Source organism: Archocentrus centrarchus, chromosome 16 (assembly GCF_007364275.1).
Source record: "Archocentrus centrarchus isolate MPI-CPG fArcCen1 chromosome 16, fArcCen1, whole genome shotgun sequence".
Taxonomy (NCBI): domain Eukaryota; kingdom Metazoa; phylum Chordata; class Actinopteri; order Cichliformes; family Cichlidae; genus Archocentrus; species Archocentrus centrarchus.
Window position 1 is genome coordinate 20,423,728 of NC_044361.1, and position 11,999 is coordinate 20,435,726.

At 37.8% G+C, this 11,999-nt stretch overlaps 1 protein-coding gene across 3 annotated transcripts; it reads left to right on the forward strand.

Moving 5' to 3' along the window:
* Positions 1-622: 622 nt before the first annotated feature.
* On the forward strand, positions 623-9,119 carry LOC115794779 (myelin-associated glycoprotein-like). Of its 3 annotated transcripts, none has more exons than XR_004021202.1 (7): positions 623-744; positions 3,887-3,962; positions 4,092-4,487; positions 4,584-4,880; positions 5,046-5,266; positions 5,350-5,382; positions 8,879-8,936. XR_004021202.1 is itself a non-coding variant. In XM_030750427.1 (7 exons), exons 2-7 carry the CDS (start codon positions 3,917-3,919, stop codon positions 8,917-8,919), a joined length of 849 nt encoding a protein of 282 aa, XP_030606287.1. In that variant the 5' UTR covers positions 2,247-2,977; positions 3,883-3,916; the 3' UTR covers positions 8,920-9,119. The 3 variants fall into 3 exon arrangements, 1 of the variants encoding a protein (XP_030606287.1); XR_004021201.1 differs by lacking the exon at positions 623-744 and adding an exon at positions 2,247-2,977 and having other exon boundaries at positions 3,883-3,962; XM_030750427.1 differs by lacking the exon at positions 623-744 and adding an exon at positions 2,247-2,977 and having other exon boundaries at positions 3,883-3,962; positions 5,231-5,266; positions 8,879-9,119.
* The last annotated feature ends 2,880 nt before the right edge of the window (positions 9,120-11,999 follow it).

Below are 11,999 nucleotides of genomic sequence, written 5' to 3' on the forward strand. Positions count from 1 at the left end.
ACAAGATAAGGAATTTATTGATTTTTGTTTCTCAAGAATGTTTGGTTCGGAAATTTATTGATAGTCCCTAAGTTAACCTCCGCGCGAGAGAACCGGGAGCGGCAGAGAGCGCTGGCCGAAATCTGAGTCCCTGAATCGGATCAACTGCGAGCTAGATACAGCTAACTCTGCGGAGCTTGAATATCCAATATCCAACTTGAAACTAACTTCACCGCGGTACCGAAACCGATCACTATTATTCTGGCCTTTCTGAATCCCGACAGGATGGTTTCGGTTGTCACTGAAGCCCATGTTTTGTTGATCTATCCAATGACTTCCAGGAAAGTTGGGTGGCGCATTCTCCCTGTTGCTGTGAAGCTGTGCTCTCCATCCATCATCCACTGCTCCCACAGGTTACGCAAGACTGCCTTAACGCCCCGGTTCACAGAGATGTCAAGTGTCTGGAGTATTCTGTTTAATGTGTTAATAATTTCACATATAAGTCGCTCCGGAGTATAGGTTGCACCCCCGGCCAAACTATGAAAACAAGTGCGACTCATAGTCCGGAAAATACGGTAGTTTTTTTTTGTTTTTTTTTTTGTTTTTTTTTTCAGGAGCTTTTCCCTTCGCTATCTTGGTTATATTTTAAATTTAGTAGGAAGACTCCATTTTCTTGTGGCGTTCCAGTGAAGTGGGTGATTCGAAAAGCTATTGTCGAAGTGTTTTGGAGACACAAACAATTCAGACAGAAAGCAGCAAAGTCAGGTAAGATAGCACTGATATGACAATAAAATAGATCAGAATATGCACTGTGCGACAGCACTTTTAGCATAAAAAGGAGCAGATCGGCGCATTGCTGCGATGTCAGGGATGTGGGCGTTGTAGCGATCCGACCGAAAGGAGAAACTTTCGATTTACCAGAAACCCTGGGCTCAGGAAACCTCGGGTGCACCGACTTGGTAATCTAACTATCGATGCAGCTTTTTCTTCTTTTTTTTTTTTGCTACTTTTTCGCCGTGGCTTTAGTTTGGATCAGAATAACGTTCATCATCGCGACGTAAGAGGAAACGATGATAATACCCTGGGTGATTGCGAAACCTTTGGGGTGGACGTGAGGAAATGTGCAAAGAAGTGGAAAACTTGACGGACAAATATGTTCGCCTCCGAAAACAAAACCAAAAATAAATAAATAATAATAATAATAAAAAACAGACCAAAAATAAATAATCAAATAAAAGGCTTGATTTGGATACAGAAGTCTAAATCAACAGGAGTCTAAACTAAACTGCTTTACTGAAATCTAAATCAGCTCTCAAAGCAGAAGAGTAAAATCAACCGTTAATCTGCTGTAGTTTATTAGGTGTAAATCTATAATATTATGGATGTAAATCTGTAAAAAGCTAGAAAAATGAATAGGATTTCACACAGTTTTTGTGTGTCCCTTTTTTCCCATTATCCTCATGAGTCTCCACTGTTGTGTGCTGTGCTGCCTGGGAATGCTGTGCTCAGAGAGAAAAAAAGAAGTATGCATGTCCAGATATCCCACTGACACGAAGAGGAGAAAATGGTTGCTTTAATTTGTAAAGAACAATCTTAGTTAGAGCTGCAATGATTCCTCGAGTAATTCGAATAATTCCATTATAAAAAATCCTCGACAGAAATTTGTTGCTTCAACGCTTCAGCTCAGGTCTCCGTCGTTTGAAAAAATCTTGCACCTGAACTAAAACTAAAACTAAGCATTAAACCAAAAATAAAAACAAAACCACTCTGAAAACTAACTAAAACTAACTGAATTAGAGAAAAAACTTTAAAACGAACTAAAACTAAACCATAATGTAAAATCCAAAACTATTATAACCCTGGTCCGCACAGGCAGATCTGGTGTCATATTTTAAATATATTTTGTGTTTTCAGTATTATTTGGGTCTTCCATGAGCGCATGAGCTCTCAGTCAATTGTTATTCTGAACTCAAATCCAGAACTAATGAATAGAATAGAACAGAATACAATAGAATAGAATAGTCCTTTATTGTCATTGTAGATGGTAGTACAATGAAATTGTGGGTGCTCCACTCAAGTAAAGTCTCTGTGCACTCAATTTTATAGGAAATGATAAAATAAATAAATAAATACAGTGAAAAACAAATAAATACCAAAACTGTAAGTTACTACTCAAATACACGGCTGTAAAAACAGTGAATCAGGCAGCAATCTGCAATTTATGGGGTGGGGTGGGGTGTTATGGTAATTGTTTATTTACAGTCCGTATGGCCCAGGGGAAGAAACTGTTGGTGAGTCTAGTAGTGTGTGATTTAATTGACCTGAAATGCTGTCCAGAGGGTAACAGGGGAAACAAGTGATGGGCAGGAAGTGAGCGGTCTCCTGCGACTGTGCGGATTCTCCTGAGGAAGCAGGTTCTCGATATGGCCTCCAGGGAGGTCAGAGGGTAGAACATTCAGTGTCAGGTTTTTCACCGAGCACCAATGGGACAGTTTTTCCACCTCATCCACATCTGAGAGGAGCCCAACCACGGTGGTGTCATCCACATATTTGATGATGATGTTGGCTGAGTGTATTGGGGCACACTCATATGTATAAAGGGTGTACAGTAGAATACTGAGCATGTAACCTTGAGGGGAACCAGTACCTGAGTGTGAGTGTGGTGGAGAGATGGGGGCCACATCTGACAGATTGTGAGCAGTGAGTGAGGAAGTGACACACAAATGAGCGTTAACAGGTTTTATTTCACTCTAGGAAGGTAGGTAGCAACAGTGAGGTCATGAGAGAAAAGGGAAGATTCTTACCAGGTCTGGGGGAAAGGAGTCCACTGGACAGAGAGGAGATGGGTTAATCCAGCAGTCCGATATCTTCTACTAGGATATTTGTGAAGTTACTGGGATTGAGGGAGCTTATTATAGTCTTCCAGAGAGGGACATCCTGAGAGAGGGAGGTGAGGGCGCCGTTTGATTCAGAGAGAAGGTCGCCATTGGAGGGGTGAGCAGTGAGTAGGTAATCAAAATTCTACAAGAGGACAGCAGTTCCCTGCATGATCCAAGTCTCAATGATATGGAAAATGTCTAATTTTTGAGAACTGACAATATCGTTAAGAATAAACGATTTATTAGATAAAGATCTGCTGTTAAAACTGGCCTCAAGACCTTTACACATTAGACGCGTAAAATTTATGCAAATATTTTGTGCATTCAAAAAATTTTTGGAGTCACCAGTTCTTAATGCAGATGTTCACACCGACCACATAATTTTGCAGGACAAAATTTGCAGCATTTATTTTTTCATCAAGTTCAGTTTTTCCAGTTTTTTGCATTTAAGAAAACTGATCTGATCAATCAGACTGCATTTGGCAACAAGTGTGCTCATAACTCAAAATGTGCACCGGAACTGAATGTGCAATGAAACAGTAAAATAATACTATTGTACGTCAGACACAGACCTAGATACTGCCCCCAGCCAATTAGTTCTATGACATTATTTCTCTGCCTCCTCAGATGTGAGCCCAGCTCTGTCAGCAAGAGCTCAAACTGCCCCTCTTACATCCTGAAATATGCGCAAACACAGGACAAAGTAATTAGATTATTGAGCCTGGGTGTAGAAATTTGGTCATTATGAAACTTTTTCTGGCCGTGCAGAATCACAGGGTCTGGTAAAGATGAGGCGTCCAAAGATGAGATTAGGAAACTAGGTGTAGTAGTTTTATAACTGATTATGTAATTTAGCTGGTGAAGGGCTATTTAATAATAATGGTAGGAAATGAGTTATATCTGTAATGAGGGGAATTGACAAGATTTGTGTAGGAGACCAGAGGAATCTTCAGAGACCTTAGCTTCCTGTGTTGTGTTGTAAATTGCTTGTGCTCGTCCCATGTAACTACATTTAATTGTTCCTGCAGCATATTACACAAAGGAAACCTTTGAGAAGCATGGACAAGAAGACAAAAGTTATAATAACTTGTCTGCTTTTAGAAGGTAACATGATTAGTCATTTATTTCTTCATGATCATTTAAAAATGCTCTACACTCTGGTTAATTTAAAGAAAAAAAGTCAAATTCAATATAAATAATTTTTTCTTTGTAATTCCAAAAATTCTCTTTCAGTTGTTTGCAGCCCCGTGTTTGGTGACGAATGGAAGGTCAATGTTGTAAAAAACATCGACGCTCTGGTAACGTCCTGTGTTGTGGTGCCATGTTCATTCTCTCATACTGGAGGAAACCTGCCCAGCTCCAGACTGAGAGGGATCTGGCACTCTAAAGGCAAAAGAACAGATAACGTCTATGACGAGGATCCAACAAAGATCCTCGACAACTTCAAGGGTAGAACAAGGATGTTGGGACATCTGGGTCAGAACAACTGCACCTTAGAAATAACTGCCATTAAATATTATGACAACGGCCCTTTCTGTTTCCGGGTTGAACTAGTGCGAACAGAAGACAATGAACCCACCAAGGACAAGTTCTCCTTTGTTGACGACTGCGTCGAGTTGAACTTGATCCGTATGTTACCAACGTTCCATCACTTCAAATATCTATACCACTTTTCTGTTACATAACTTTGTATCATACTTTATATCTACCTTTTTTCATTTTCAGCTAATCCTCCAAAGCCTACACTGATTAAACCAGAAAGAGTTATTCAAGGACAGCCTTACACTGTCACCTGTTCAGTCATGCACACCTGCCCCACCCATGTTCCTAAACTCACATGGAATCGGAAGACTGCAGACGGGATCATTGTGCATCATAAAGACATTAAACATGGCAACTGGGAGACACAGTCCACCCTGACATTTGTTCCTGAGGAAGCCGATGACTTCAGCGAGCTGACCTGCACAGCTGAATTTCACGGAAGGAAGACATCGTCCGAAACTTTAACACTCTACGTAAAACGTGAGATCCTTTCGGTGTATTCTTTCCAGACATTACTGTATACAATATATTGTGGAATCTTACACTTGAATGATTTAATAATATCTTAACATTAACATTACCTTTAGAAGACTGTATGTATGCTGGGAGTTTTCACAAAACACAAAGACTTCTATCTTTTTGCAGGTGCAGAAAACCATAATCATATCATCATTCCCACTGTAGTGGGGATCAGTACAGCTGTGATCTTTGGACTCTTCTGTATTTTCATCATAAAAAAATACAAATCAGTCACTTCAGTACTTTGAAGGACAATAAACATTTCCAGTAAAAAAAAAAACAATCCTCTGAGATTTTCCTTTCACCTTCAGGAAACGTGCTGCAGAGCTCCAAAATCAAGAAAGAAGGTAAATAGAAAAAAATATTTTAGAGCACATGCAATTTCTCTCAAAACCTGTGATTAATATAGTAATTTATTTATTGATTACAGCATGTAGTAATGCTCCTTCTGATGGTCTTGCAGGTGAGTTTTTTTTTTTTTTTTTGGATATTTGGTGAATACAGTTTTTCATTGTGTATGTTTCTGCTACGGTTCCTTTACTTCATTCTGATTAAAGGCAAGAGGGCTTTTAATAGTTTTTGCATGTTTATAAGTTTTCTTTATAATTTTTATATTCATCTTTGTAATTAATTGTATTTCAGCTTTCATGCACTAGTGTATTATTGGTCTCCTATTTGTGTTGATTTTCATAACATCTGCACTTGTATCTAAATGTAAACTCATCTTATTTTCTGCTCTTTTGCATGAGGTGAGATATGAATTGTGCTGAATTTAAGAGTCGTTTTTGTAGCACATAATTCAGGATTGAATTTTTTTAAATAAATACAAACAAATAAAAACCATAAATTAGTAAACTGTCCAAAAGCTACTGAGCAAAATAAAAAAGTCCATATTGGTGCAGAATTAATTGGCACTCTTCATAAATTCCTGGTTGCAAAAGCACTGACAATAACAGTTGCAGGCTCTGAAAATTTCTACCCACCTACCTACTAAACCAACGAACCAACCAGCCCACAAGTCAGGCATTTAGCCATGCAGTCAGCCTTTACAAACATTTGGGAAAGAATGGGTCATTCTCATAGGTATTCAGTGATCAGCTGTAAATAGTATGGTTGTAAAGAGGAAGTGTTCACCAACTACTGCATAGTTCAATAAATTCACACGACAGAAACTCACCTGCAACTGTTGAACATGTTACAGTATCTCTCAATTGATTTGCTGCATTCTCACTACTCTTAATGCAGTTCTCTTATCAGTAATGCATTTCCCACCCACACAAGCATTTTCTCATTGTTTTTTAGCACACTGCTATAGTTTCTTCACTGCAAAAGATACTTGTTATTGTGTTGATGCACTTCTCGTCTGAACCTCACAACTCATCAAAACAGTTTCTGTTACCTACCCTTCAGAACTCTAGAGCTCTAATTTTCCTTAATGCTGTCCAGCATTTCATGTGTTTTCGATCTAATTACTTCATTTTTCAAATATGCATGAAAGAGCAAGGCAAGTCATAGACTGTCAGTGGTAATAGGAAAGCCGCCCTTCAATTGAAAACAAATATGAGCATATTCTCAGAAGAGAGTACCCTTGTGTCACAGGTGCATGTCACTGCATTGCTAATTACATACAAGCATCAACCACTGTATTAGATACACCTCTCTGTTAGTACTGGGTTGGAGCCCCTGTTGCCTTATTTTGTTTTGGCATAGATTTACCCAGGTGCTGGAAACATTCTCCAAGGTGACCTCTGGCATCAGTTTTCACCCAGAGAACTGATACTACTACTGGATATTTTCCTCTTTCTCAGACCATTCTCTGTAAACCCTAGATGTTGCTGTGTGGAAAACCCGAGCAGATTTCTTTGTTTACTGATGCATACAGTTTCACAGGTATTATTTGGCTGTTTCTTGGTTTTAAACAATTTGTAAAGTTTCAAATAAATCCTTAGCATTTACTTTTTTGTCTAAACATTTTTTACATTAGGTCCACATTATTTCAGTACTATTCCAAGGTAAGGTATTGATAATGGTATTGATATTAGGTAGGTATTGGGCAAAGAGCCTGTGTTATGAAAATGCCTTAATTGTTTGAGAACTGTGTTGAGTGATTGATTAAAGCAACTGAGGAAAAATCGTATCACACCTATAGCCAATCACATGGCAACAACCCAGTACATTTCGGCTTGTAGACTTGTGGAGATAACCTGATGAAGTTCCAAATTACTTTGAATGTGGTGTCATTGTTAGTGCCAGATGTGCTGGTCTAAGAATTTCACAAACTGGCTGCTTTACTACAATTTTCACCCACAACCATCTCATGCCTTGTGTAGGTCAGAGGGGGATGGCCAGACTGCGTTGTGCTGATTGTAAGTCAAATAAGTAATTGTTAGAACCAAGATATGCAGAAGAGCATTTTATACCCTAAAGGGTGGGCTAAAGCAGCAGAAGTGTAGCTAAGAACAGAAAACCGAGGTTACAGTTTGCATGAGCTCAACAAAATTGCATTGTTTTCTTGAACACAACTGTATTCAAATGGCCTCCACAATCACCAGATCTGAATCCAGTATAGCACCTCTGGGATGTGCAGGAATGGGAGATTCATATCATGGATATACAGTTATCAAATCTGCAGCAGCTGTGTGATGCTGTCATGTTAATGTGGACCAAAATTTCTGAGGAATGTTACCAGCAGTTTTTTTTTTTTTTTTTAATCTGAATCTGTGTTCTGAAGACTAAAGGAGGACCAACTTGGTACTAAGATGGTATATCTAATGAAGTGGCCATGAGTATGTATAGTACATGCTTGTGTGTAATTAGCAGAGCCATAACATGCACCTGTAGTCCATGATGACAGCATATGTTTTTATTTGCTTTCAGTTGAAGAACAAATTCACTCCGGCCCTGCTCTTTCTCACATATTTGACAAAAAAAAAATTAAGTGATTTGCTTGAAAACATAAATGCAATGCTGGACACTGAGACCTCTGAAGTTCTGACTCACAAAGTACAAACTTTTGACCATTTGTAAGATTCAGAGAAAAGTACAGTATTCGTAGAAAGAATAACTGTGTGTAGAAACACAGAGAAATGCTGATGTGGATGGGAAATGTGTTGCTGATGCGAGAACTTCATCAAAGTGATGAAGGAAAACTGTATCAGGACAAAAAAACGTATTCTGGGAACTTCATGGCATGGATTCCATGGCTGCACAGCTCCTATTTGTGTAATGTGTTAGTGCCCTGTACAACATAATGTATGTCTTTCTCTCTTATTAGTTTTTGTTATTATCATAGACATTCAAGCTTCCATCTGTGTGTGTGTGTGTGTGTGTGTGTGTGTGTGTGTGTGTGTGTGTGTGTGTGTGTGTGTGTGTGTGTGTGTGTGTGTGTGTGTGTTATAATACCTTGTGGGGACAATTTTCCTGACATATACTATGTTGTGGGGACCAATTGCTCCTTGTGGGGACTGGAACCTTGTCCCCACAAGGGGAAACCCTGTTTTTGGGTCAGGGGTCAGAGTTAGGGCTAAGGTATGAATTGAGTTTAGGTTAGGGTTAGGGTTAGGTATGTGATGGTTAGGGTTAGGAAAAGGGTAAAGGTAAGGTTTAGGCTGTAGAAATGAATGGAAGTCAATGGAAATTCCCCACAAAGATAGCAAAACACACTTGTGTGTGTGTGGTGTGTGTGTGTGTGTGTGTGTGTGTGTGTTGTGTGTGTGTGTGTGTGTGTGTGTGTGTGTGTGTGTGTGTGGTCTCATGCTTCCCCTTGTGTCTTGTCAGTGTGACTGTTAATCTTTCCCTCTGTTCTTGTATTTTATATTAAGTGTTTTTTGGGCTTGTGATCCTTTCAACTTTGCCTTTTCTACCGGTGTTCCTTGCCTTGAACTTTAATGAGATTGTAGATTTAAAATTACAATGAAGAAAATAAATAAAAATGCTTCAAATCTTTTCTTATTTTTCAGGCAATCAAAGAAATCAAGAAGGGGACCAGGTCAATGGTTAGATTCTTCTTTATTCTTTCGGGAAAAAAGTCAATGTAATTTTAATAGCAACTTATGAAACACACAATTTAAAAAAAAAAAAATTAACTTAGTTTTTAAGCTCATGTCCTATGAGAACAGTTTTATTATTCAGTGACTAGCATTCACTTTGTTTTTCTTTGTTTCTTCTTAAAAGGATGTGCTTTGTTTTGTGAAAACTTAATCCAGCATTTATAAATTTAATACACCACTTTGTGTTTTCTAAATAGATGTTTCAGTAATGTAAACCTCACTTTGAACATTAAATTTTCATTTACAATCAGACTGCAGGTGTTGCTTCATCATGGCTTGAATGATATTTCATCTGTGAAATATGCACAAATCTTTCTCACTCAGTTGTAAAATAAAAAAAAAATGGTGTGCAGAATTGTCTGTCAGTATAATATACTACACAGTCTGGCAAGAATAAAGGGCAGCTAACTTGAGCGCAACTTATCAATGACTGCTTTCAAGAATGTTTCAACAAACTGACCAGAAGATGGTGCCGAAAAATCCTACAAACAGGATGTCAGGTCATCTTCTTCTTACTGTGATCATAGCATATGTATGTATATATGTACCCCTAGCTCATTAACAGGTAGGCCAGTCTCAACAAAACTTTGTATAAATGTCACACATAATGTCATGGTCCTCTGGGGGGGGGGGGGGGGGGGGTCCTTTGGACTCCACCCATGGTTCCAAGGCTCACCTTGTGGCTGATCTGACACACCTGCTCTTCATTTCCCTAATGGAGTGGCGGACTCTCAGTCAACGCTAGGTCGTTGCCTCAGCAAGGACACACAATATAATCCTCTAATACAAGATATACTCACCTGTGCATGTTATCCTTCCACAGAATGTTCTGATTGTCATGTTGACCACATGATGGGTGCTGAAAAACAGATCAGCAGCAGCTGAAAAATCACTTAGAATATGAACTCTAGCTTAATCATATCTTGCTACCCATAAAATAATGAAAAAAAATCATGTTGGCTGATGTTATATTGAAAGGTATATATTTGAGAACTATTTCTCCTCGCATACCTTTATGTGTAATTCAGTGTCTTTTTTCAGTGATTGCATTATTTATGCTTTAAGCATTGTTTAAAAAATAGAACCAGAGGTTTCTATCTTAAAATATTAAACAGGTTAATGATAAAAATTAAAATGACACTTATTAGTTAGAAGAAAAAAAAGACAGTTCACTCTGTTTTCTCATTTTATGGCAGTTTAGTCCACTACTGTTCAGTTGCAATGTGAAAATTATTACTTAAGACACATATTAGTGTAAACCATGTAAAAAGGTTTTGAAACTTTATTGTTGTTGTAATGAAATTTACTGTAAAAAAATGTATTTCACTAAGAGAAAGTGTTGTTTTATTTTCTTTTAAATCAAAGGAAAAGGGGTCCATAGAGATATTAGGAATGCCGTTTCAATTTGAAATGATCCATTCAGATCTCTTTTTGAAACCAAAGTCAAATTCGGTACTTATAGGCAATAATGTCATAAACATTTTTCTTTTTGCAGAGCTTGAGGTCAGTAAACATGGATATTTCTTGAAACTTTATCGCCTTATCAATATCAAAGTGAAATACACACCACTTTTATAAGATACATAAACTGAACCTAAAAAACTAAAAATGATTTTCTTTTCATTATTTTAATCAAGGTTTCAAAGACTTTTAGAAAATGATCACATTTTCCAGTAATTGATTGATTGATTGATTTATGTAAATTACTATGATATCCATTAATCAGGCTGTGATTAGCTTCTATTGTTACTGTTTGTTAAATCTCAACTGTTCCTTCAGAAGAGATGAGGTCGGCCTTAAAATGGAGGAGCCTGATCAGCTCTCATCCACGTTAACAGCTTCAGCAGAATAAACAGCAGCAAAGAAAAGAAGTCATTGTGACCTATTTTAGTGTCCAGGTAAAAAGAAAAAACTATATCTGTTAATTCTTCACTCATATGTGTGTGTGTGTTGATTTAATTACTGATGAGTTCCGGTGGATTTTTTTGTTCACAGATTTGCTCTTAGCTTTCATGGGTAACTCAGCTACCACTGGCATCAGCGCTCCCAAAATACTGTCCAGGGGGAGCAACAAAGAGGACACAGTCAGGATGCAGGACTTACTCATACAATGTGAAGAGGATCTCTGGAGTGTGAAAGGAGAGCAAATTTCATCTGCGCAGGACATTTGTTTCACTCACAGCTTCACTTATGCTGAATTACCCATTCAAGAGAGCAACAAGGTGTATCCATACATGTGTGAAATACTTAACCCTACCTTTGTTGGGAAGGTGGATGCACAAATGACTGAATTCACTGTGAATAGTTCTGTCAAAACAACAGATCAAAAAGAAGATACTGATTTGTGATGAGTGAAGGAACAACCGCAAACAGTCCCCGTGGTGCTACTGGTGGTGTGTGCGAAGGCTTGTTTTGTAAAATCTCCATTAAAGGTGTTTTTCTCTCTCAACTTATGAAGAGGAAATAAGACCAGTAAGACACACTCTTACTATAACAAAGACTGGGTGTCTTTGTTATAGTAAGAGTGTGAAGAGAAATCATGTAAGACTACATGTTTCATGACTACATGTGGGAATCAACTAAGTAAAGGGAGTCCTGTGTTGACAGCGCTGCAAAAACAATTACCATATCCAACAGAAGGTCCAGTCATTTCCTTATAGACAAAAAGAGTATTTAAAATGTGTTTTCTCATTAAATAAAATTACTTCATGATTTTTAAGAATATTGCGCATTTGCATAACTTTACATGTATGTATGCATTCATTTTCAGTAAGTTCACGTTATTGCTTTTAATGGCTACTAGTGTTTAAGAGAAATAGTCCATCCTTGTATAACCCCGGTCTCATAGTTTTATTGAAAACTTGTATTTTGCTGAAACGTCAATACATTGTACTCTACTAGTTTCTGTCGTTCGCGCAGGATTCATGACTTATCTGCATTACATTATCATTATCATTGTCTTGAATTAGAATAATAAATTTATTAATAGATTTGTCACTAATTTATTTGTATCACTGCTTAATCTGCACCA

Bases quoted from the DNA above. Each gene is read 5' to 3' on its own strand.
- LOC115794779 (XM_030750427.1), top strand. From the start codon at position 3,917: ATGGACAAGAAGACAAAAGTTATAATAACTTGTCTGCTTTTAGAAG. The intron at 4,488-4,583 runs GTATGTTACCAA...TTTCATTTTCAG, and splicing joins CGTCGAGTTGAACTTGATCC to CTAATCCTCCAAAGCCTACA. The intron at 4,881-5,230 runs GTGAGATCCTTT...TTTCACCTTCAG, and splicing joins TTTAACACTCTACGTAAAAC to GAAACGTGCTGCAGAGCTCC.